Source organism: Lotus japonicus, chromosome 2, assembly GCF_012489685.1.
Source record: "Lotus japonicus ecotype B-129 chromosome 2, LjGifu_v1.2".
NCBI classification, from domain to species: domain Eukaryota; kingdom Viridiplantae; phylum Streptophyta; class Magnoliopsida; order Fabales; family Fabaceae; genus Lotus; species Lotus japonicus.
The window spans coordinates 75,838,324-75,865,132 of NC_080042.1; the positions used below are offsets into that span (position 1 = coordinate 75,838,324).

The 26,809-nt window shown below is 37.2% G+C and overlaps 1 protein-coding gene across 1 annotated transcript; it reads right to left on the minus strand.

The window, feature by feature from the left end:
• Window positions 1-2,139: 2,139 nt before the first annotated feature.
• On the minus strand, window positions 2,140-24,870 carry LOC130739637 (uncharacterized). The gene is made up of 33 exons (XM_057591995.1): window positions 24,645-24,870; window positions 24,248-24,309; window positions 23,237-23,329; window positions 22,042-22,213; window positions 21,491-21,606; window positions 19,611-19,697; window positions 19,414-19,530; window positions 19,258-19,321; window positions 19,031-19,173; window positions 18,050-18,097; window positions 17,875-17,943; window positions 11,610-11,685; window positions 10,517-10,647; window positions 9,468-9,527; window positions 9,258-9,327; window positions 9,100-9,164; window positions 8,951-9,012; window positions 8,756-8,879; window positions 8,613-8,670; window positions 8,340-8,452; window positions 6,896-6,973; window positions 6,751-6,813; window positions 6,540-6,635; window positions 6,319-6,428; window positions 5,423-5,612; window positions 4,634-4,748; window positions 3,826-3,938; window positions 3,652-3,729; window positions 3,204-3,269; window positions 2,994-3,125; window positions 2,810-2,866; window positions 2,645-2,725; window positions 2,140-2,549 (listed from the first exon to the last, which is right to left on the minus strand). The coding sequence occupies exons 1-33, from the start codon at window positions 24,766-24,768 to the stop codon at window positions 2,499-2,501; spliced, it is 3,084 nt and encodes a 1,027-aa protein (XP_057447978.1). The 5' UTR covers window positions 24,769-24,870; the 3' UTR covers window positions 2,140-2,498.
• Window positions 24,871-26,809: the final 1,939 nt, after the last annotated feature.

The window sequence follows — 26,809 nt, forward strand, 5'->3', positions numbered from 1 at the left end:
TTTTGTGTCAAGGGATGTTATTTTTGATGAAGTTAAATTCCCCTATCCTACCCTGTTTTCCTCTGCTGGGTCTGATTCATCTGCACAAGGAATCACTTCAGAAATTCCTGTTTTAGCTCCTCAGGTTCCTGTTCAGCACCAGCAGCCTTTTCAAGGTCAAGACTCAGTTGCAGCCTCTTCTTCTGGGAATTTTTCTCAGGCTGAAGCTTCTGTTCAGCAACAATCTCCCCCTACACCAGCAGCTACTGCCACTGAAGTAGCTTCAACTGGTTCTTCCTCTTCTGCTCCTATTCCTCAGCCAGTGGGAAATACTCACCCTATGCAGACAAGAGCAAAATCTGGCATAGTCATGCCCAGATTATTTCCAACTTTACTGCTCACTCAAGCTGAACCAGCTACCACCAAGCAAGCTCTCAAAGATCCTAAGTGGTTAGCTGCAATGAAGGCTGAATATGATGCATTGCTTGCTAACAATACATGGACATTGGTTCCCCTTCCCATGGATAGGAAGCCAATTGGTTGTAAATGGGTTTTTAGGGTGAAGGAAAATGCAGATGGCACCATCAATAGGTATAAGGCCAGACTTGTGGCCAAAGGTTACCATCAAGTTAAGGGGTTTGATTATTCTGAAACTTTTTCCCCTGTGGTGAAGCCTATAACTATTAGGCTCATTCTTTCCCTGGCCATTACTAAGAGGTGGCATATTCATCAACTTGATGTGAATAATGCCTTTTTAAATGGAGCTCTTCAAGAGGAGGTATACATGCAGCAACCAAGTGGATTTCAGCATGAAGACAAATCTCTTGTTTGCAAACTTAACAAAGCTCTTTATGGCCTTAAACAGGCCCCAAGAGCTTGGTTTGACAGATTGAAGTCAGCCCTTGTGAAGTATGGTTTTAAACCAAGTAGATGTGATCCATCTCTCTTCACTTTCTACACTCCAACTTGCTGCATCTACATACTAGTCTATGTAGATGATATTATCATTACAGGCAATTCCTTGCCTCTGGTTCAGAAAGTAGTGCAGAACCTCAACTCTAAATTTTCCTTGAAGCAATTAGGCCAACTTGACTACTTTCTTGGTGTTCAAGTGCATCATCTTCAGGACAGGTCCTTGCTTTTGACACAAACTAAATATATAACTGACCTTCTTGAAAGGGCAGAAATGGGAGAGGCCAAGGGGATCTCTACTCCCATGGTTAGTGGAGCAAAACTCAGCAAATATGGAGCAGATTACTTTGCTGACCCAACTCTCTATAGATCAATAGTTGGTGCTCTCCAATATGCAACTTTAACAAGACCTGAGATCAGCTTTGCAGTTAACAAGGTCTGTCAGTTTCTAAGTCAGCCTCTAGAAGAGCATTGGAAGGCTGTTAAAAGGATCCTAAGATACCTTAAGGGTACTCTCTTTCATGGCCTGCACCTCAAGCCTTGTAGTTTGCACACTCCAGTCCCTCTTGTGGCCTTTTGTGATGCAGATTGGGGATCAGATCCTGATGACAGGAGATCCACCTCAGGCTCTTGTGTCTTTTTTGGTCCAAACCTTGTCTCTTGGAGCTCAAAGAAGCAAACCCTGGTGGCTAGATCGAGTACTGAAGCCGAATACAGGAGCCTAGCTAATACCTCTGCTGAACTGTTGTGGGTTCAGTCTCTTTTGCAGGAGTTGCAGATTCCTTTTTCTCCTCCTAGGGTGTTTTGTGATAACATGGGTGCAGTGGCTTTGACTCATAACCCAGTTCTTCACACTCGCACTAAACATATGGAGCTTGACATCTTCTTTGTGAGAGAAAAAGTTCTCAACAAGTCTCTTTTTGTGCATCACATTCCTTCTGTTGATCAGCTGGCAGATTTGTTTACCAAGGCTCTATCACCACTTCGTTTTGAAACTCTTCGTGACAAACTCAATGTGATTGAGAAATCACTTTCTCCCCCACCTTGAGTTTGAGGGGGCCTATTAGAGTAATATAGTTATTGTTATGTTAGTGTTACTGTTAAGTGTCATTAGGTAAATGCTGACTGTGTTCTGTTCAGTTAGTTGTGCCTAGCTGGCAGGTTTGTTAGAGAGTTAGTTACATGCTTAGCTGTCAAGGTTAGTTAGAGTTAGCTTCTTCTGCAAGCTAACAAATCTCATAGTATAAATACTGTAATCTCTCATGTATTCATTATCTTTTCAATCAATGAAATTCAGTTGAAGATTTTCAACAGCAAACAAATAAATTTGGTGATTTCATCTTGTAACACATTTTTTTTGGTGAATTAACAATGGGCAAAAACCCAGTAAAGTCAAAACTTATAGCCGTTACATACAGAAATTGAGTAAAAAGAATAAACAAACACACAGGAGGGGACACACAGCAGCAGAAAGAAAACATCTTTCAGAACTACAATCAGTTTCCCCAACAAGATCAATGACAAAATATTCCATTCCAACCATCTGTGTTTCTCTTTCTCTGATAGTATCAACCCATCTTGAGACAGCTCTCAGTGAAACTAAATGTTCATCTCTGTAGCACCAGTTTAATCGCATTTCGTTGAGACTCGGTCAAGCTCTGCAGTGCAAGACATAACACATTGCACAAGTTCAATGAAATTTGACGGTAAGTCTTAGAAGCTGAACTTAAAATAATGTCTAATTTTTAATAACCTTGCAAATGTGATCTAAGAGCTGTCTGTCGGACTGTGAAAAGTTAACAAAGAAATCCACAAGGTAATTTACCAGATTTATCTGCCAGTGCAACCAAAACTGTTAACGAATACATATGCAAGTTAGCGCTGACATTGAACAAATGAAACATTCTGCAGTGCATACCTGGTTAAGAGGATCGGCAATACTTAACAGGTCATCTTCATACTGATCATCTTGATCCTTGTGATTGTGAAGAGCAATATAAAAAATAAGTAAATCAATAGAATTTAGCTTAAAAACTAACAAGATAAAATTGAGTAATAAAGAAATTAAGGTATAAGTGACAACAACTGTAACTCAACAAAACCTTGTTAAATACTTCGGCCATTGCTTCAAGATGTTCATATGTGGGTTTTCCCGAAGTTGATGTAGATACTGAATAAAGAAACTCTCTATCATTTTCAATGCCATCTGTTTGAACTTCTTCCCAGTCACTATCCTGAAAGAACCGCTCATACCATGCAGTAAGCTTACTAATCAGTGTGTATTTAAGACACATCAATATGCATTATACTACCTCATCATCACCAGCCAAAACTTGTTCTTGTATTTCAGTTAATGAATCGGCCAGTAAACCCACAATCTGCAAGATAGTGAGAAAAAAGATACTAGATTTAGGTGACGAAAATTTCAATCAAGATGGTAGTAGCACTGTCAAAATTCAGCCACAAATGTTGTCAAAACTTTGGATTCTAAAAGTAAAGGTCATTTTCTGATTTAAAAAATTCCATACTTGCACTAATAAAACCTTAAAATGCACTATGGTCGCAGGAAAAAGCAAAAGCCACACAGCTATCAGAAACAATTTGCCATATAGAGCTACAAAAGTTTACATTAAGACGAAATACAAATATGCCCAAGGAAACTGGCACCACATCATCAACATAGTATGCCCAAATGGCAAATCTCTGCAGATGAATAGATATCTTTACGTCAAGGTAGTATATATAATCAAAAGGAATTACCTTTGTAGGAAGTGGCAACATCACCCACTGGTCGGGAGCTGATTTAGCTTTGGATCTTGTGGTTATTCCCATACCAGACTTCATGAAGTTAAACAAATCAGCAGGCACTCATAAAACCAAAGGGGGAGGGGGGGGGGGGGAGGCAGAGAATACATAAATAAAATGATGTAATACCTTAATCAGATGGCCATTGACATGAATTTTTGCCAGTTCATTGTGCCTACTGGTTAGCAACAAGGCCAGGGCGCTTGTTGTAACTTTTATTTGATAGGCCCCCTGTATCTCACCTGCAACCAAATATCATGTGGAAAAAATTTACTTGATCTTGCTTATGCGTGTGTGCTAATTATTTCCTATCAATCACTCTCATGTTCAACCAAAAAATAAGAAACAAAAGAGGTTCACGAAAAAGATAAACTATTCACACACAGACTGTCTCTTTTCCTTGATGCATACAAGCTCTTTGTATAACCATACAAGATAATGGCAGATCTAATCTGATGGTACATAATGAGGAAGCTTGACAAGAAAGATGTTTGTTGATATACTCCTTACCATTATCAAACAGCAACCACTTAATGGATTCTCCAAACTATGTATAAACTATATGATAAAATTTAACATACAATTGAAGACTAATTAATTGGTCTTTTACCAGGAAAAGCCAAGTTACTTTAGTACAAGCATCATGAACAAAACAAATCATTTTGGGATAGAAATATAAGGAAAAGATGTAGGTTTTGGTCCTTAAGCAATAAGCACTACAGGGTTTGGTCCGTAAAGTTTAAGTCAAAACTGTCAATTGTTTCAACCATATGCATGAGGAAACTCCATAGATATTTCCAAAAATAAAGTTATAGAAACAGAATTCAATGCTATTGGCAAACCATGCAATGACAAGTTCACAATTTGCAAATTAGGAAATACCCAAAAATCCCATACTTGGATACCTTAGCAAACACAATAGCAGAAGGATGCTCACCTTGCTGCTTAGTCCATTCTGACATTACATAAGCAAAGGAATTATCATGTCCTTCAGCAGGAATTGAGATCAGCAAATCAATAAATTGTCCAACATTAGGAACACTCAAGTGTACCTGCATTTTAAATATTTGAAAATAAATTATCCCCACAGACAAAGGGCAAATGGCAGGCTTCTTCTCAAACAAATAATGTATATAAAAGCAGATGCTAAGGAAAACATGACAAGCACTAGAAACTATAATAAAAACTAAAAAGGATATCACAAACTGCAAGCTCTTAGAATTTGGGTTAGGCCTAATCTACCCGGAAAGCTAGCTCAGGTGAAAATTGCTCTACTCTGTATAAGGACCTATTTGGCCATATCTCTAGCCAATGTGAGACTTCTCAAAACACCCCCTCACACCCAGGGTTAGACATCTGGAGGATGGAATTTGCAAGAATGAACATGTGCGGGTGGCCCATTTATGGGTGGTCCAATAAACAGATCTAGGATAGGCTCTGACACCATCTTAGAATTCGGGCAAGCTCTTAGGAAAAAAAATTAATGATGCAAGAGAAAAGCAGAAATGGGAGGAACAAGAAGGAGAAAAGTAGCATGCAAGTTCTATAAATGATCATTTCTAGAGGCATTGGCTACTAGCAAAAGTGTTTTATAATCGTATACAAAAGCATTGGTTTTCCACTCCTATAAACTTTTAATAATAAAGGAGATTTGGGCATTAACCATTACTAGTAAAATTTGACAGTAGATTCATTCAAAATCAACCAATTTTTTTGGCTATATTACCAATCTGGCAAAGACAACTAGCAAGGAGCTTCTCAAGGAAGCAATTTGAGCAGATTGCATACGTCTGACTAGAGCGGCTACCAGATCTCGTATATGTATAGCCATATGTGATGGTAAATGCAATATAAGTTGAAGGATGTAACTGCCTACAAAAAGAGATCCAGAGCTTTCCAAATTGGGGTCCAGTAATCTGTTCAAATTTCACAAAATCAAGCAACAAATCAAAAACAGAAAAAGAGGAGCACAAAGATACACACACACACACACACAAAAGAAGAAAACAGAAGAAAAAAAATAATGAACTAATCCTACATGAAACTATAATGGAGGGTTCAGGTGAAAAGTAGATGAAAATAAACCTTCTTCCCATATGATCACTTAAATCAGGCAACAACTAATTACCTCTTCTTAGATTCGTGCAATTAATCACTTTAATCGTCCATTCATGCCAGCCAAGAAAATGTGTACACAACAATTCAAATAACTAATAGTAGGTAACCATAACATGGATTGGAAGTTTAAGATATCTTTATGCACAGTTACATGTGTCTGTTTAGATATACATTTCTATAAACAAGAGATAGTTGATTTTTCCAGAATAAAAAGAAACAGTAGTAACTGTCAAAAGTAACAAATTCCCCTTGCTGGTTTTCTCATTTCATGTTCTAAAGAAAGGTTCAATATGAATAGCATAAAGTTCAGTAGATAACAAAAGTTTTTCATCAATTGGAGGGTATGGCTTGAACTCCATAATTATTTATGGATGGGCCCATACATATCCTTACTAGTCAATTCATCCTGGAGGACACTGAAAATTTCCAAACTAATAAAGAAAGGAAGTTTAAACTAACAGTGGTAGTTGATATACTAAGAAATGTGAAAAAATTGTAAACTACCTTGAAGCTACATCAAGTAAACTTCTCATAGTGGATTCAGAATCAGATCCCCAATTAAGAATATCTTGTCTTCCCCCAGATATAAAAGCGGATAAACATTCCGTAGCATTCTGCTCAGGCCAAGTCAATGCAAATATTTAATTCTATGCTGCAATTAGAAATTGCTGCAAATACAACAAATGAAATAGGATTTTCATATGTATCTAGCAAAACAAAATTACCTGAATTTCACTATGCTCATCACTTTGAAGGATTATTCTGATAACAGCATTAAAAGAAACATCATATATTGCTTTGACTACATCGCCGGGGGCATTCTGTATAAAGCTATGACAAACAGAATTAGCAAGTCATGGGAAACATACAGTGTGCGAAGGTCAAAGCTGACAAAACAGTTTAGCAAAAAAACTGTTTTGATGTGAGTGTACTTGCCTTTAGTAATATTGTTACCAGATCTAATGATCCAGCTACCAAACCATCAGCCTGCTCCTGGGGCTATAAGAGCATTTAAAGTGGTGCATAAATAAAAAGGGTGTTATTCTAGACTCATAAACCACTGAAGTTGAAATGGTCATACTTTATTTAAAATTGGTCCAATATATGGCAAAACTCTGGAAACCAATGCATGTATACATCCAGGAATGTTTTTGATTGCCTGGAAAAAATATATTTTATCAGATGACGAAAGAAATTACCTATAATAATTGAAAATATGCTGCCAAAGTATAGTTATAAATACATAAGCTAAATCATACATGGACTATAATGAGTAATAAATTTAGATCAAACAAACAACATAGAAAAAGCTAAACTCTGCAGCTGAAGGGTGTTCTAAGGTGAAACTAGTGTTTCAAGAATGCAAGACATTTTATGACCACAAAACTTATTTATGCTATTTACCAGGAAACAAGGCATGTTTAAAACATAATGAAGCAAAAATCATGTAAGAAGTAAGTTCAGGCCCAAAAATATATCCTAAAAAATTTCTATCCCTGCAAACTTTTCACATCTCCAACCACCGGCAACAGGAGCACAACTAAGAGATTGAACTGGACTGAAAGAAGAATTAAGTTACACCAGGAGTCCAGGAGTAACTCTTATCAAAGTTATCCCACTTATTAAGTTTCTATAAAATATGAATTTGACAAATTCAACCATCGAAAAGTTTTAAATGAGTAGATCAACTGATCAAGTGTACAAATTGGATACTTCATCAAACAATTAGAATTTGATGGATAATGTACGTTTTGAAATATAAGAAAATATTGACTATATGATTATATACCTACGAATTTGTGATTTGACTGAAATTTTGTATACACAATCATCACAATAATATGATATAATTCAATGGTTAGATTTGTTAAATTCATATCTATAAAAAGTTATTAAGCGGAAGAGTTACTCCTGGAGTAAGTGGATCCCTCCCTCCCCTACCTCTACAATCCCTTCCCTTCCCCCACCTCCCCTTAACCTATCCACGCGGACCATAAGTGATTAAGGAAAGTTTAGAAGGACCAAAAGTGACGTGGAAAGTCAACGTGGACTGGCAATGTGAGCACCATGGCGTCACTTTTCCTTATTTGAATGAAAAACAATTGTCAAGGACTAAATGTCATAAAAAAATTCTACGGACCTTTTTATTTGACACTATGTCAAGGACCCGCAACATATTTAACCCTATATATATAGGTGAACATGTGTGTGTGTGTATCACCGCAATGGCTTCCGCTAGAGTTCACAACATCATCTGCCATATTCCTAATAACAGATTTATGGCTTGCCAACATTGATAAAACATTGATAACCGGTCCTCTCACCTGATAAGCCCATATATAAATAAATAATTTTACATAACAGATAGTATCTCACATTTCATGTCACTATCCCATATTCCCACTCCAAGGCAGGACCTATGAGTTTGAAAACCTCAGTCATAACTAATGTAAGATGCTGACAAGAAAAATAAAAAAATCTGCAGATAATAATATTAATAAAAAAAATAAAAAGTGAATTATTACCTCAAGAACTTCAAGTGCATCAATGCTGATAAAAGGATCCAAAACATGTGAAGCCCATACATTAAGGATTACTGGAGAAATAATGCTTTCTACCAATGTTGATGATTCATGACCTATAATAAGCAAAAATGAGAAAATACATACAAGCGAATAACTAGCTGAAATATACAGAGACACATGTATAGCAGTAGGGCAACAGAACAGAACTATTCAATATATATATATATATATCTATATATATATATATAATATATGAACAACATATAAACTAACCTGTCATGACTGCTGCATGCAATGTTTCAAGTACCATGTGCAAGGTTTCATCTGATGCCTGGAGACCATATTAAGGTAAGTATATCATGCAACAATAGTAGAAGCTAGAAATATATTGCAACAGGATTAGTATTGTATAGTACTTGATTAAGAAGTTCTGTGAGTGATGAAAATAAACCCAATAATTGTGGTTGGACAATTTTATCCTTTGCTTCAGGGAGGAGCTGAGAAAGTGCCCGGCAGGCACCTATTTTTACAGGGGGAGGCCTGTTAAATGCAATGTTAGGTTAGAAGAAGTATGTTGTATGAAGAATACAGACTGATACAATTGTGCTTACGTATGCATTGTAATAGCCTTCATTGCAGCATTGAGAAAGTGCTCTAGTACTCCATGGCTCAACTGTAAAATAAAATCAATTAGAAGTCCGGAGGAGAGAGACAGAGAGGAACAGAAACCAACTTAGGAAACAGGACAGAATATAGTTACCAAAGAGGAGAATTTAGCAGCCGAAGTAAAAATACGAGCAAATAGAAAGGGGTATTCAAAAGGATCTGTAAGAAAAAGGGGAAATCAGAGGAAAAAATTATATCAGAACTGAAGCAGAATGAAATAAAAGGGAGGTGAAGGACAAGTTTGGAAGTGACCAATTAGAGAGTCCTCAGTGATGATCTGCTCAACCAGGGTCTTCAAGCTACTTGTGTCAAACCCTGACTCCTGTATGAATGAATTAAAATATACATCAAAGAGTGCCCTAGACCCCTAGAACAAAACAAAACCAAGATATTGCAAATGGAAAAGAAAACGTTGACAAATTCTGCTCATCAGAATTCATAACTGAAATTAAAATACCAAACCTCTATCTCAAGCCGTTGTTCTGAAAGTGATGATAAGGCAAAAAGAGTGGCTTCTCTTATCTGCCAAAAATTAATATATACAACACAGTTTAGACTTCAGAATTAAAAATAAATAGAAATAAAAAAACGTCAAGAAATAATTGCATAAGCAATATCTCTCTCATATTATATGTTAAAAACAATGTAAATAGGGTGTACAGCAATGTAATTGCAGTAACTGTAAATCATGTATTTATGTCTCCTAGTATATATATATATATATATATATATATATATATATATATATATATATATATATATAATTCAAAGTTCAAACACACGGATCCGTCTACATCTCTCATTTCTCTCACTCTCAACATTATACTTAAGTTTTGATAGAACTACTGGCATACATACCATAGAAAGATTAACGGAGCATATTTTTCAAGCTTTCAATGATATAGGAACATATTTCAAACTCACCAAGTGAAAGTGTTTGGAACTCTATGACTACTAAAGAGATATAAACGAATGGTAAGGGAAGAAAGAAATAGGGGCAGAAGAGGAAAATTCATCCGATTCCTACAGGGATGATCCCAATCCGGAATACGAACCATAAAAAAATACCAATTAAACCGATCACAGTAATACCAGTTACAGTACCTATAGACCATAACGACCTTGCTCACATTGCAAGCGGTGTGGGAAGGGAGGGGGAATGTGGGGGAGAAAGGATAAAAGATGGGTTGGGATCCTAGAGGAGGCATCCACAATATTGAGTGCATGTATTGGGGCACTAAGCAGGGAGGTCGGCTGACCCTAAAAAGTCTGATGTTGTTCCAACTTTTCTACTTGTGATGTAATCAAGAAGAATTTTCCCCACCGTAAGTAGCAGTCATGTTCCAAACAGAAAAAAGATACATAAAGGAAAATAATTAAAAAAAAGGATTAAAACCCAGGATTATTTTAAAGCAGCCTGTATCAGCAGGCCAATTTCATTTCATAAATTATATACTTTACCTGAAAAACTAGATTATTTCTAGATCCAAGGAAAACAAATTAATATTTACCCTCCACCAGCTTGCACTGCCAGACACTTTTCTTATTTGAGACTCAGTGAACCATTGTTTTGCAGCATCTATGATGGCCAGAAGTCCTTCACCATGGAAAGAATTGACAACCTCTTCCAGTAGAAGCACACCTGCAAAAAACAATTTCCTGATTATGTTCATGAATCATGAGACTCTCTAAAGCAGATACATAAATTCATATGAAAATGTCGAATAACAGAAATGAAGAATTGAAATTTTATTCAAAAGTAGGGGTGCCAAATGGATCCATTAACCCATTATCCAATACAGATAAGTTATGTATGGAATCCAATACAAATCAGTTTCACTTGGCTGGTTTTGAGAAAACCGGTGAACTAGTAGATTCTGAATGACCCGAGAATATTTTAAAATAAAGCCCAGAAGAAAAGAGAAAAAAATACACTTCTCACAGTCAACACACCCCATATGAATGCCAAAGTATACAGGATACAAGAGTGTTTCCATCGTGTCTCTTCAAGTTTGCAAGGCCCCTTCCTCAGACAGAAGAAATCACAAATAAAGCAAAGGAGGGAAAGGTTAATAGGAAAATGTGTGTTTTTCTTTTGCCCTTTTTAGTAATATCAATGCTGGCAGTGTAAAGGGTAGGAGTGGATTTGCACAGGGAAGACAAACTATGACAGGTTAGCTTGATGGTCATCAAGTCACGACTCACGAGATGTACTCCCTTGTTTATTTTTTTGGTTTTTTTTTTCTATATAAATAATAATATACCTATCATTAATAAATGTTTTGAATTCATATTTGTGTTTTTTATTTTTGATAAAATATAAAAAAAAATTAAACTTTATGACTGGTGTAATTTTTAATTTTTTTTTCACCAATCTAAATTTTTGAAGTGTATAAATTATGGTCTTGGGTTTGGCCAAGGCCAAGTCAATTACGGGTTCGATATTTATAACATTGCATGTAAGAATTAAAATTATAATCATAAAGTACACCAAAATAATTATGATGAACAAATTAAATCTAGGAACCTATCAGTCAATTTGACACAAACCATCACTGTCAACAAATTTAACTGTCACATAAAAAATCTTAGGAAGTTACTGACCAGAAATGCGACAGCTATAAGTGGCATCCTCTTCATCTGCAATGAACTGGTTAGCATCCATAGTCCATGTGTGAATCTAGAAAGTGATTGGAAATTTCTAAGTATCAGTGATTAAAAATAGACAAGGAATACTGCAAAATTAAGAAAGACACAAGTAGAACATCAAAATGGCACTACTACTTATCTCACCATAATTTTCCCGGTCACATGATAAAACCTAAACTGTCTTATATGAAATAACAGAAAAATATGAGTATTCCTGTTAATAGAGTGTTAAGATTCTAACTGAATTGTAAGCTGAATTGTATTTCTGAAAAGTTGAGTTACAATGAATAGCATTTAGCTATTTATAGAGAATCAGAGAAGCTTGCGTAGCAAGCTGTTACTAAGAGAGAGAATCAGTTGCACAGTAACTGATTCTGTTACACCTAATAACTAATTCTGTTACAGATTGACATGTCAGCAATGCCATGTCAGCATGTGACTACATATATCCTAATACACCCCCTCAAACTGAAGGTGGGTGAGAAACTAGTTTCTCAGTCACATTAAGTTTGCTTCGAAGGTCTTCAAAACGAGTAGGAGAAAGTGCTTTGGTGAAGAGGTCAGCAAGCTGATCAATGGAAGGAACATGATGAACAAACAAAGACTTATTCAGCACCTTCTCTCTAACAAAGAAAATGTCAAGCTCCATATGTTTGGTGCGGGTATGCAAAACTGGATTATGAGTTAATGCAACAGCTCCCATATTATCACAGAAAATTCTGGGAACTGTGAATGGAACATGCAGCTCTTGTAACAATGATTGAATCCATAGCAACTCAGCTGAGGTATTAGCAAGACTCCTATATTCTGCTTCAGTACTAGACCTGGCTACCAAAGTTTGCTTCTTAGAGGTCCAAGAGACAAGATTAGGACCAAAGAATACACATGACCCTGAGGTGGACCTCCTGTCATCAGGATCAGATCCCCAATCAGCATCACAGTATGCCACTAGAGCTACTGGAGAATGCAGAGAACAAGGCTTGATATGCAAACCATGATGAATTGTACCCTTTAGATACCTCAAAATCCTCTTAACTGCCTTCCAATGTTCCTCCAAGGGCTGACTGAGAAATTGACACACTTTGTTGACTGAAAAGCTGATTTCAGGTCTGGTAAGAGTGGCATATTGCAAGGCCCCAACTATGGACCTATAGAGTGTAGGATCTGCAAAATAATCTGCTCCATGCTTGCTTAGTTTGGCACCACTGACCATAGGTGTAGAGATGCCTTTAGCTTCAGCCATGTCTGCTCTTTCAAGAAGATCACCAATGTATTTGGTCTGAGTAAGTAGGAGAGACCTATCTTGCAAGTGATGGACTTGAACACCAAGAAAATAGTCTAACTGACCCAATTGTTTTAAAGCAAATTCAGAATTAAGCTTTTGAACAATCTCTTGAATAAAGGGCAGAAAATTCCCTGTGATAATGATGTCATCTACATAGACCAAAATATAGATGATACTTGACTTATGATGGAAAGTAAAGAGGGAAGGATCACAACAGCTTGCCCTGAACCCAAATTTGATTAGAGCTGTCTTCAACCTATCAAACCAAGCTCTTGGAGCCTGTTTGAGCCCATATAAAGCTTTATTCAGCTTGCAAACTAGGGTCTTATCTGAACTTTGAAAACCAGCAGGCTGCTGCATATATACTTCTTCTTGGAGGGCACCATGAAGAAAGGCATTATTCACATCAAGCTGGTGAATATGCCACTGTTTAGACACAGCCAAGGTAAGCATCAAACGAATTGTAATAGGTTTAACAACAGGAGAAAAAGTTTCTGCATAGTCAAAACCTTTCACTTGATGGTATCCCTTAGCCACAAGTCTGGCTTTATACCTATTAACTGAGCCATCAGCATTTTCCTTTATTCTAAACACCCACTTGCACCCTATAGGATGTCTTCCCTTGGGAAGAGGCACCAAAGTCCAAGTATTGTTGGTCATGAGAGCTTCATATTCAGACTTCATAGCTGCCAACCACTTAGGGTCTTTAAGAGCATGCTTAGTGGTTGTAGGTTCTGCCTGTGCTAGAAGCAAAGTGGGAAAAAGCCTTGGCATAACAATGCCAGACTTTGCCCTGGTTTGCATGGGATGCACATTAGCCACTAGTTGAGGCTGAGAAGACTCAGTGGTAGGGACTGAATTGGAAGGTGCAGATGCAATGGTTGCTGAACCAGAACCAGTAACTGGAGCTGCTGGAGTGGCAGGATTGTTGACTGCAGAAGCTGGACTCTGCTGTGGAGACTGAAGTGGTGCAGAAGATACTTGAGATGTGCTGCCAGGAGACTGGGAAGATTGGTGACTAAGAACTGGTTGCTGCACATGAGGCACAGAAGTAACAACAGGAATAACAGAGGAAATATGTGCATTATTGGAATCAGGACAAGGAGGAGAAAATAAAGTGGTGTATGGAAACTTGAACTCATTAAATTTAACATCTTTAGAGATGTAAATTCTACCATCAGCTGCTAGGCACTTATAACCTTGATGAGAGGAGGAATAGCCAGGAAACACACACTCCTTAGACCTAAAGGACAATTTAGAGGAATTGTAAGGCCTAAGATGAGGATAGCATGCACTTCCAAACACTCTAAGGATAGAATAATCAGCAGGAGTGTTGAAAAGCTTATGGTAAGGACTGATGTTATCCAAAACAGGAGTAGGTAGTCTATTGATTAGGAAGGTAGCAGTAAGAAAAGCATGGTCCCAGTAGGAAGTAGGCATGTTAGCACAAGCTAGAAGAGACAATCCAGTTTCTACAATATGGCGATGCTTCCTCTCAACACTACCATTTTGATGGTGTGTATGAGGACAAGTAAGCCTATGATTAATGCCTAGTTTCTGAAAATATGGGACTAAGGGTTTGAATTCAGTGCCACCATCTGTCTGAACAGATTTGATTTTTAAACTAAACTTCAATTCAGCCATAGCTTGAAATTGAAGAAAAACAGAACTGGTATCAGACTTCCTCTTAATTGGATAAATCCATGTAAACCTTGAATAGGCATCAACACAAGTTAGAAAGTAAAGATAGCCAGTAGAAGACTCAATGGAGGCAGGGCCCCATAAATCAGCAAAAATTAATTCTAAAGGTGCAGTATATATAGTAGTAGAGGAAGATGAAGGCAATCTATGAGACTTTGCAACACAACAAGATTGACAAATGTTATATTTTGATTTATGAGGAACTGGTATCTTACAAGTGGATAGTGCTATTTGCAGAGCCTCATGATGAGGATGCCCTAATCTAGAATGCCACAAGTCATAAGCTGTGGGACTAGGTACATTATTTGAAACTGAAACAGAAGAAGGAACTGCAGATGATGCAGGCTTGGACACTGAGAAGGCAGAGGGGGCAGAAACTGGAGGAGAACCCTTGTTGAATGTTGAAGAGTGCATGCCATCAAAGGAATATAAGCCATCTGGACCAAGAGAGCCTCGGAGAAGAGTCCTAAAAGTATCCTGAGATTTAACAGTGCAATGAAAAGGGTGAAACTCAAAGAAAACACCATTATCTTTTGCAAATTTGCTAACACTAACCAGGTTTTTAGTAATATTAGGAACTAACAATAGGTTTTTAAGTTGAAGAGTAGTGTGTGTGTGAAAGGGAGAAGAAAAGGAAGCTGAACCAATGGATGTGATAGGCAAACCTTGACCATTTCCCATGTACACTTGATCATTCCCAGTCACTGACACACAATCTGAAACTGCAGAAGCATCATGAGTAACATGATGAGTTGCACCTGAATCTGGAAACCAATTTCCTAGAGTGGAAGGTGCAGAAGTTAGCATAGCTTGTGGTGCACGAGGCTGTGGTGGTGGAGCTCGAGGATGGAAGCCAAAACCAAAGGTGGATGATGCTGGAGAAGCATATCCATAGCCAGGGGCAAACATTGCACCAGATGCAAAGGGAAAACCAGATCCACCAGCAAAAGGCATGCCAAACTGTGCAGGTGCACCAAAAGGTTGAAATCCACGAAAAGGTGAGTATCCAAACTGAGGCATCATGCCATAACATGAGCCAAAACCATAAGGAGAAGGCACAGGTGTGTTGGAAGACACGTTTGGCTGAGCATTCTGTGCATGTGAAGCAGAGTTGCCTCGATGATAGCAGATGCTAGCATCATGACCATACTTATGGCAGATCTGACACTGAACTGAAGATCGATCACCACCGCGTCCACGGTTGTTGTAACCACCACGTCCACCGCGTCCACGGTTGTTGTAGCCTCCGCGATCGCGATTGTCACCGGAACGAGAACGATCATCATCGCGATCTTCATATGCACGATCCTCTGAATCAGTGCGAGAGGTGTAATGAACCTCAGATGCGACTGATGAAGGCGGAGGAGGCAGCGCTGGCGATGGCGCAGGAAGTGGCGCAGACGGTGGCGCTTGCGGTGGCGCTGACGGAGGCGCAACTGCCTGAGCAAGGAAAGCAGACGGAGAAGTCGCAGGAGTCTGGCGCGAACGCATACGCTCCAAACGTGCTTCGTGTGCGATTACCATAGCTTCAGCTTGCGAGATCGAGCACGGAAACTCGCGACTACTCACGATAGTCATGAGATGACTATACTCCTCAGGAAGGCCATCGAAAATCGCTTCAAGATGCTCACGATACGTAACCGGATCTCCAATCGAGATCAAAGCGTTCACAATAGATTTGATACGCTTCAGATAATCGGAAGAACTCTTCGATCCTTTGGTGATGGATCGCAACTCAGATCTGAGTTGTGTGGACTGAGCAAGCGAGTGTGCGTGGAAGAAATCAAGCACTGCTTGCCAAACCTGCCATGACTGAGTACAATTCACATCAGTAGGAAGAACAGTAGGTGAAAGAGACGATAGAAGCCAAGTGAACAGCGTTGAATCCTGTTGTTCCCAGGCTTGATACGCAGGATTTTCAACCACATTCTCACGATCCTCATCAGTGAGAAAACGAAGAGGAATCTGCGGTGCTGTGAGAAAACTCTGCAAGCGATGAGTTCTCACAATTCCTTCTACGTGTTGCTTCCATGAGAGGAAGTTCGTATCATCAAGCTTCAAGGTGAGCTTGTGAACCAGAGAAGAAGCACTCAACGATGGTTGAGCCACTGGCACAGGAGCTTCTGGAGCTTCACCAGCCATGGTGAAGAAGAAGAAAAACCAGAGAAAAAAGATCAAGGATCGTTCCCTGCTCTTGATACCATGTTAAGATTCTAACTGAATTGTATTTCTGAAAAGTTGAGTTACAATGAATAGCATTTAGCTATTTATAGAGAATCAGAGAAGCTTGCGTAGCAAGCTGTTACTAAGAGAGAGAATCAGTTGCACAGTAACTGATTCTGTTACACCTAATAACTAATTCTGTTACAGATTGACATGTCAGCAATGCCATGTCAGCATGTGACTACATATATCCTAATATAGAGGACAGATGGTAGACCAATTGTCTCATGGTAGACCAATTGCCTTCTTATGTTTTCGTCAATATCGTCAAATAGTTAGAGTTAGAGGGAAAACTAAAAAGCTATCAGTCAAACAACTAAGAAATTTAGAGGTAACTGGACTATCTTAGACTTGATACAAGACAAATGAACAGAATTCCAGATTTTTTAAAAGCCTAATTAGCTAAAAATGTCAGGCTTCGGGCCAACTAAAAAGCCTTTTAGGCTTGACACGCTGACCTATCAGGTACATTTACATATACAACAGCAAAAGTCTTGTCCCTCTAAGTGGGGTGGGCTTATATGGATACGTGTCACACCAATATCTCCCCTTGGCCAATTTTCTATCATCTTCTCCTCGATAGGTGTCACACCAATATCTTCCCTTATACAATTATTGTGCATCATCCTTTCTAGTGTTGCCACTCATCTATCTTAACATTTACATATATAATAATAGTTTTATTATTACAATTATTTCCTTTAACTTTACTACAATATCCTGAAATTATATACTAATTGATCAGTTAAATGTTGGCTAAATAAATACTTGAGACTATAAGCTTATTTAGAGTCTTGAGTCTATTTTGAGAAAATTTTATAACTTATTTAAATGTCTTATTATAAAATGGACTTTTAAATAGGAAGCCTGAAAGTTAAAATCAAAAAAATGCCTAAATTAAATAGAAGAAAATTTACAGAGTGAATCCACAGAACACTAATCAGATAATGCTGAGCAAAATTATGAAGTGCATGAAATAGGAGCAATGACAAAGACTCAAGAAGGCTATACCTGCTGTTCCGTCATTTGAAGAAAAGCAATTGTGTAGTAAACCAAGTCTTTGACATTAGCCATAACAACCTATAGAAGTGAAATTATGCAAACCACAAATCAAATTAAATGGGTAATATAACACAATTAGCAGAAAAAGAAGATTTAGAGAATGTTCTGAACCAATTAACCAAACCTTTCCCAATCTTGGATTACCCACAATAGTCAACAGAAGTTCAAAAAGCTGCAAAACAAAGATTAGATGCAAATCAATGGTACAATAGCTGTTATAAGAAATAAATATAAAACTGTGTTGATCTGAGTGATTCAATTTTAGACAAATCATAGCCCTTTGATTACTAATAGAGTACATTCAACTTCTCTCCCCTAGAGATGTTCAAATTACAATGTCTTCCCTTCCATTTTGAAAAATGAAACTCCTCTCCCTAAGAGAATAATATAGACAGCCAGTTAATCCATTTCGATATTAACTGAACGTCTTATGGTACTGAACATCTATAAACGTGCCTATTAACAATTTAACATTTTTCCTTTTTCAATAACTCCCAATATCAAAGAGAGCTAATTTTTAATACCCTTCTATCAATTTTGGGACTATAAAAGATGAAATGAGTTTTGCAGACCCTTACTACCGGCTTCAGGACTTGAAAAAAGATTCCACTGCATCTTTAAAAGCCCTAAAGTCAACAGCAAAGGTTCAAAACTAGCCTTGATGATGCTGAGAGTTGCAAATGGAGAGGAAAAAACAGGACTTAGAGTTAGTTTTTCAAAATACAGAACAGTGTATTTAAGTATCTTTTAATGATAAAGACTAAAGACTGTAGTTTAGTTTTATTTAAAAGCCTCGAAATTATAACTTTCGATCTCTTATGCTTAATAAATCAGTAAAACAACTATAAAACAAACAAAAAGTATAGATCAAACATAATGCCCAATTCAAATATAAATTCACAAGGGTAGGGATTTCAATGAATAGAGATCAAGTAAAGAGCCAAATTCAGTTACATATCATCCACCTGACAAATATATGCATCTAAAAGGGAAATAAAAAGCCACTAAATCTAGATTGAAGATAAAACTAGGGACAGCTACAAAATAATACATGCACTATAAAATAATTAACAAAATAAACATCACAAACTGCTGCTACTCTCACCTGCATAACAAATGAATCAAGGCTTTTCTCTGAACCATCAGAATCATAACTTCCCTCATATGAATCTTCTGTTCCTTGAATAGAGGCTTGCTCATAAACTCTCAAAGAGGAGACAAAAGTATTCCATAATGGGCCCAATATAACTACAATGCACAACATCGTGAAAAATAAATAATTACACTACTAAAACCAAAGGTTTAGCAACATAACTATGAGAGCAAACATACCCTCAAAATCACTTTGAATGAGGCTTGAGAAATTTTGAACAAACTGATTCAGGCACTTCAAAACCTTAAAAAGAAAGATGAATATCATGTTATAGCATAGGAAAAAATATAAATAAAATATGTTGAATTTTTTTTTTAGAAAAGAACCAGACTAACCTCCATTCGGATACTCCAATCATCTGGATTTTCAGATTGAACTGGAGTTTCTAGAATAGAAGAAAATTGTTCCATCCATGGTTTAAGCAAAGGAACTATCAGAGAACTTGTTTCTGCCTAAACAGGACGTACTATTTATAAGTAAAAAGAAAAATACACTATCCAACAATCAACAAGAACTAGTAGCAGGAAAATACCTTATAGACACCACTCATCGTCCCAAGCATAGAAGAGCAAGAATAGACTATTGAAAGGGCCTTGGTTCGAAGGTATGTATCATATATCTACAGGGCGAAATAAAAAGAACAAAAAGTTCAGAGACGACAGAAGGGGCTTGATTTACCATATAAACAGAAAAAAGGGTTATGTTTCTTTACTTTCTTTCTTTTTTTTTTCCTTTTAAGAAGATTTCATAGATCTGGAAAGCATTGCAATGAACTATCAGAAAGTTTTACATCAGTACAGATATTTAAATGTTGCATCAAGAAATTTACAATAAAATGGAAAAACTTTTCACAATTAACAAAACCAATATGTAAAATGCAGGAAGATAGAAAGGTAATGTCAGGGAAGAGATATTGTAGGGGAAAGATGTCACAGGGAAGAAAGAGGAAAACAAAAAAATAGAGAAAGAGCAACGTAGAATACCAGATCATGTAAACACAGATGCAGAGCAAAATTAAAATCCGGTTGAAAATTATTAAGTTCCCACATAAAGTAGAGATATGGTCAAAATAGTCCTTGTAAAGGTTAGGTCAATCCTCAGCTCACAAGCTAGCTTTAATGTTGAAATTAGGCCTGGCACACAATCTAAGATGGTAGAGCCTGAACTAAATTTATCGGGCCACCCTTAGAAGTCTAAGAGCTAACCTGGACCCACGGTTATGCCAATGAAATTGGTCTTGCCCTTGGACTTTCCTAGTGTCTCGTAATCAAATCAACCTGGCTCCTCGACTATCCTGGTGAAATTAATACAATCTCCTTATTGGGGCTTCTATAGGTCTTCCTTAAACAAATCTAGTAAGACTCTTCCATTTCTTCACAATAGGTGTTACTGTAACTTTTGCTCTAATGCATTCAGTCCGAATCTTATCTTGTGTTGTGTATCCACTCATCCGTCATAACATTCTCATCTTTGCAAAATCAATCTTATTTTCATTTTGGTTCTTTACCTTCCAACATTCAGTCTCCTACAAAAACGCAAGTCTTATAGTTAGGCTTGCATTGTTGTATGAGATTCCGAGTTACAAAGATGATAAACCGTGAGAAACACCCAGATCAGATGTCACCCCATAAATCTTAAGTAGTTGTGATCAAATCGCTGCGTCTAGAAACACCACACTCCTGTCGTGATTCTACCAACCCATATAAAACAGCAACAGAACAATACCCAGATGCATACAGATAATACCGCCTAAGTCCATATTGAACAAATGATTACACCAACAACAACACTTCCTCACTACTAGAAATTGAGCCCTCCATTGTGTAACTGCATAGATTGTTCTGCGTACATCGACCATTCTCTGAAGTCTAGTTCACCAAATATGTAATCTGACATCTGAAAGAATTGAGAAGGAAAAGATGGAATATTGAATATTGTTGGCTTCCTCTAAGGCCATTATGTTTTATTTTTAAAGTTCCTGCTTTGTCATAGCAAGCTAGGGGGTACCCAAGGTTTCAAGATAAACGGTACTACTCTGATATCATGTTGAAAATTTATAAAGATAAAACAATAGTGAGAAAGAGATGGAGATAAGATATAAAGGTTTTAGGCTGAAAAACCATGCATGCTAAATGACCCTAGTCCACAATTGATATGCTAGAGGAATGTTATAAGCATAGTCTGTCAATCAATAGTCCTCAATGAAGCTCCATTCAGTCACATAATCAATCATATGAATAAAGAAGATAGTAATGAATAACCCTCTCTAAAGCAACTTAAAATCTACCTTTCAAGCCAATCAACTTTGAAAAGAAAATAATAAAAGAAGATAATTTTAACATAAATTAAGCAAAAGAAAAACATAAAACTGGATAGTTAGATGGTTAATAGAAAAATATACAAAAATATAACCTGGGGAGAGGATACAATTGTCAGCAAACTTGGGAACAAAGCAGGTATTAATGTTGGAACCATTTTATCATCCAAGTCCGCAGAGAGAAGAACCAAGCATCTCATAGCTCCATGCACTACAATAAACATATCAGGAAAAAAATAATGGAAAAGAGTGGGTTAGCATACAGAAATTCCACCGACATTTTAACACTAAAACAGCACAATTATTGATCATAACACTTCTAGTAAAAATAGTAAAGAAAGTTAATGAATCAACTAGTTACTAGATCCAGGCCAAATTTAATTCTCATAGATTTATCATCTGTAATATGATATTTGAGGCTGAGGCTGATTTTCAAGTTATAATAAAAGGCAAAACATGCAACGATAAGTTTAGAGCAAAGAATTTGCCAACTCAGGAGGAAAACGGGCTCCTATCTATCTTATAATGTTAAGTATCTATGATCTCCTAGTAAACTGAGCCCGTCTTTCACCGAAAGCTTTTCCACAATCAGTCACAGTATCATACGTAGAAAATCCCACAATCACCAACTGACAGAAATGCTTACCTCCATTCAATTTGGTTTGATTGTTAATCAAATTCAGGAGAAACGGTAACAAATCTGACCATAACTCTGGCCAGTCATACATTGCAATGGATGCCACAGCCACACCAATAGCTGTACAAATTTTCCTATGAGGGTCATCCAATGTCATTAAAAGCATTCTGCGGATGATTTCCTGATGGAGCATAATGTGGTTAGCACAAGAAACATGCTTTCAATATACAGCTCTATTAAATGGTCTTCCGCAGAAAAGAACAATTATAATTGAAATGGAAGAAGAAATAGTTTCAACAGTTAGGAAACCATAATCTAATAGGCAAGTCAAACAGTCCAAAAACATGCTTTACGTATTCTCCTATCATTCAGTGATCCAAAAATTCATATCAGGAAAATTGATATTATCTGCAGTGGCGTACATGAGATCCCTGATGACAAATGTGAACTGTTGAAAACAGAGTCGAGGCCCATTCAGGGGCTGTGAAACCTTGCTATTATCCCCGATGCTTGTATAGATGAAAGAGAAGTCTATTAGACCGAAAGCCTAATCACAGATGATATATGTCCAATGTCCATGCGGAAAAGCTTTGGGAAATAAAAGTTTTTTCAAGATATAGGTTATTATAGAGTTTTCCCCCCTTAAATTAACTACTCTTTCTAACTTATGAGAACAGTACTAAAACTTCTCTTTTGTGTTTTTTATTTTTAAATATCTTAAAAAAAATTCAAAAACATTTTTTTTTCGTTTAAAAAAAGCAGAAACAGCAGAGGCCCATATTCATCTAGAGAAACCTATTACAGAGAATCAGTCTAGTTCCCTGCAAATTATTCATTTGACTTCTAAGCAGGAGTCAAATACTACATTATTTGGCATTATATTTGACTAGACACATAATCCCATTCCCGCAAACAACCAAGTACAAGGAAATATATGCCATTTATCACAAGCTGACAGCAACTGAAGAAAACATAAACTTTGTCCAAAATCAGCAGCATTTTGATGCAATGTAATTTAACACCTCCCATTGGCAAGCCAAATAAGTATTTATGATCCAAAGGTATACAGAACCAAATCAAATCCTAATCAGATACAGGGTTCCATATAATTAAACCTGAACCAAGTTCAGATGATAGTTTCCAGTAATACCTTTTAGACATCTTTTTTTCAATGATATTCGCATAGAAATGGAAACATGTTTACCTTTTCATCGCTAGAAACAACAGGAGGTTCAAAAGAGTCCTCACCCTCTTGCCAATGCTTTTTAACAAATTGCTTAAGAAGGACTGCAGCTAAGTAGAGGAGGGTTAAATCATCCAAGTTCATAAAGTCACAGAAGGAGGAAGATGCATAATTTACTTGCACTGTGACCCAAATACTTAACTCGCAACTCTAGTGAAGTTTTCATATGTGGAAGGAAAAAAGCAACATAAACCAAGCATGAAAATTGTGTTTTCTCCTAAGGGTCTGTTTGTAAGTTGAGTTTTGGAGGGGAGGGAAGGCTTATGAGAAAGTCTTCTTCCCTTCTTTGGGAGTTTTCTAAAAAGAGGGGAAGTGTTTGGGGAATTTCTAAACTCTCTACCCCCCCCCCCCCCAACCCCCAATCCAGTTATTTTTATGAGTTCCCCCAAATGGGGTGTTTTAGTGAGATTATGAACAAAGTTATTTTTTGTGAGCTTACCCTCCCCTTCCCCTATTTTCCCCTCTAAGCCTTCCCCTCCCCTCCCTTAAAAACTCCCAAACAAAGTCCAGAAGATTATAATATCTACATGGTGAAAGAGATATGCGAATGTCCTTGATAACAAGGAAAATGTCAGCTCTAGCATGAAAGCATACAACAGTAATATTTCCTTTGCTGTCAAATCAGTTGTTTTTCTTCTTCTTTTTCTAGAAAGCAATACTTTAGCTATCCCTTCCACCACAATGCTGTTAATGACAGATGGCAGAAAGCCTAAAACTGGCCATATTTGACAACACTGATGGCAGATGACGCCTTTTGATGGAATTCTGCCTTGGCCGATATTTGACAACATTATTCCACCAAGGGCGAAAACTAATAAAATGGTTGTTACGTATCAACATACAACACAAGACAGTGTCGCAAAAAGTTTTTCTCTCTTAAACAAAGATATCGAAAACACAGAAGGAAAGTATTTAGGAACCGAATAAAACACCGGACAATGTATGTGATCATTAGAAGAAAAAAAAGGATATCTGGCGCAATCCTACGGCAAGCTCCTTATTTGCAGCAACTTTTGATAATGCACTCCCAAAACCTTCATAACAATTTAACACTAAAATTAAAATAGTTGTATCAGATAGAAAACTTCAGTTAAACAAAAACAGTTCTGAATGAGTATTGCTGGTTTCACTCCCTCCTCTCCAATGGCCAAGTTTCAGAGAAGATAAACATCATAAAACATAAAACAGAAAGTAATGCTTCATTACAGAAAATCAAACATACATTTACCACATAAGCATTATACCCACTTCACATTTATTTATTGTTAGCATGAAAGTACATAACTTTGGGTAATTCGACATCATGGGGGGAATTCGCATTTTCAATTTGGGATTTAGGTCAAGAGAATTGAGGTAGTGGAAATGAAACCTGGTTGGTGAGAGGCTTGATCGAGGGAAGCTTCAGCGAAACGGCGAACCTCCTGGTTAGGGTCGAGTGTGGCAGACAAGCAATTGAGCAGCCATTGTTGATCTTGATCCACGACGGTTGCCATGGCTGGAAACCCTAGAGCTCAGTAGAAAGACGATGATTTTGGTTTTTGCGGCGGTGAATTTTCCCGCTCTGGTGAAGGAAGAGATGTAAAGCCTAGCAGAAATGGGAGGAATGTGCTTTTTCAAGTTGAAGGGGGGTTTTATTAGACTGTCACAGCTCACAAGAACAGTGGCACAATTGAAATTTTCGTGAAGTGGGAAATGTCCAAAATATCCCTATTTAAATAATTCCCGAGCTTCCCACCGCGAGCTTTAAGTCTCAGAATATATTATAATTTTCATGATGAATTTTCCTGAGTTTTAGTACCTGGGAAACACCCCGAGCTTTAAATCTCGAGATATATTATAACGTCTCAGGATGTCTATCCGGAATTTGGTGGCTCGAAAACATTCTGAGGGTCTAATTCCTGGAATCCTTCCGAGGGTTATGCCTCGGTAATTTATAAATGTGGATTTCCCGAGGTTTGTCATGCTTGGAATGTGAAAAATGTGTTCTCGAGGCAACCTCGGAAACCATACATGAAGAAACTCGAGCCTTATACTTATGTAAGAATAACGTAAATTTTCTGAGGTTTTCCGAACTTGCAATTTCGAGACCTAAAGCTCGAGAACAAGTTGCAATTCCGAGATCTAAAGCTTGGGAAACAACTTTCAATCCCGGGACCTAAAGCTCGGGAAAACCCACAATCAGAAATGTCAACACAAACAGAAAGGCTCGGGAATAGGGGGTGTTAAAGCAGGGGGGCAATTTCGGTTTTTTTTTTAAATACATGGGGTATCAATTCTAAAAGGGAGGTACCAATACCAACTCCGGAGAGTAATGTTTTCTGCCCACTTCATTTCGTGTTGGGTTAAATAATTTTTTGGTCACTCTAGTTTTGATTTTGTCCCTAATTAGTGTAAAGTTGTAAAATATAGAGAAACATACAACTTTTAATATAGGGTTGAAAGTTACCCTCGATGTCCATGCTATGTATACGACATAAAGATGTGACAGACCACATTTTTTAATGAGAGACCAAATGAAAAAAATGTCTTTTTTTTTTTGTCAAATGAACTTAGATTCAAGAAAGTGACCTAAGTCCAAATACAAAAGGGGCACAAGGCCCAGATTGGCTTTTCGCTACAAGGCAAAACAAATAACAAAAGACTACAAGGCTAAACAAATAACAAAAAAAGGTCCCATGTGCATGATATTTGCTTACAAGAGTGGCACTTTTGTGGATGTAGTTCACTTAGGTCTCTTACAAGGTCACATGCATAAGGTGCAACCCTCCTTGCATTTTCATATGAGAATCTTGGCGATGTCAGCATGAGTGAGACTGAGTGGTTTACAGGTTACATGACTTTATTACAGGTTTGCATCTCTCTCCAAGCAGTCAATTTCATTACTTTGAAATATATATATAACATATAATCTAATACATATTAATGTTCTTATTGCAACAGTTAGATCTATGAGCACCTCTCTCCATTTCTCTTCTTCAGTCAACTTTGAGTACATTGAGGGCTTGCTCAAAGCTAGTTGGTGAGTTGTTTCGAAGTGATGGTCTAGTATTGAAAAGGTACCTTGATCTAGATGACTTAGCAGTCAACGTGGTCATTTGGTCATCGTATGTTGATCATTAAGCTAATTGTCCTTTTCAAACAACCACTTACTCTAACTACATATGGTTTCCTACATGGTACACACCCCCATTGTTTGGCTTGGTTTTATGAACCTATCCTCTTTTACTTTCCAAAGCAGGTTTAGTTTTTCACAAACCGTTTATAGCCAGTTCAAAGCCGGATTTAAAACTAGGTTGAGTTTAAAGTCAGACTTGAAACCGGTTCTAATACAAAATCGTATTTACTCCAATTTGAAAACTGGTATTTTTCTAAGTGTAACCAATTCCAAAACCAGGTTTGAAAGAAAATACAGTTTAGAATATGCTCATATCCAATTGAAAACCAGGTTTTTGTATCCAATTTCAAAAATTGATTTTATAGAAAATCCAATTTAAATTGCATATTAATGAACAAACTTCAAGATTGTTGTGTTCT

What these genes read in the sequence shown, in the direction of transcription:
- LOC130739637 (XM_057591995.1), bottom strand. Translation starts at nt 24,768, where the DNA reads ATGGCAACCGTCGTGGATCAAGATCAACAATGGCTGCTCAATTGCTTG. An exon ending in CTGCTAAATTCTCCTCTTTG is followed by an intron (nt 9,013 to 9,099) that starts GTAACTATATTC and finishes TTTATTTTACAG; the next exon opens with TTGAGCCATGGAGTACTAGA. An exon ending in TCAATGGCCATCTGATTAAG is followed by an intron (nt 3,730 to 3,825) that starts GTATTACATCAT and finishes AACTTCATGAAG; the next exon opens with TCTGGTATGGGAATAACCAC.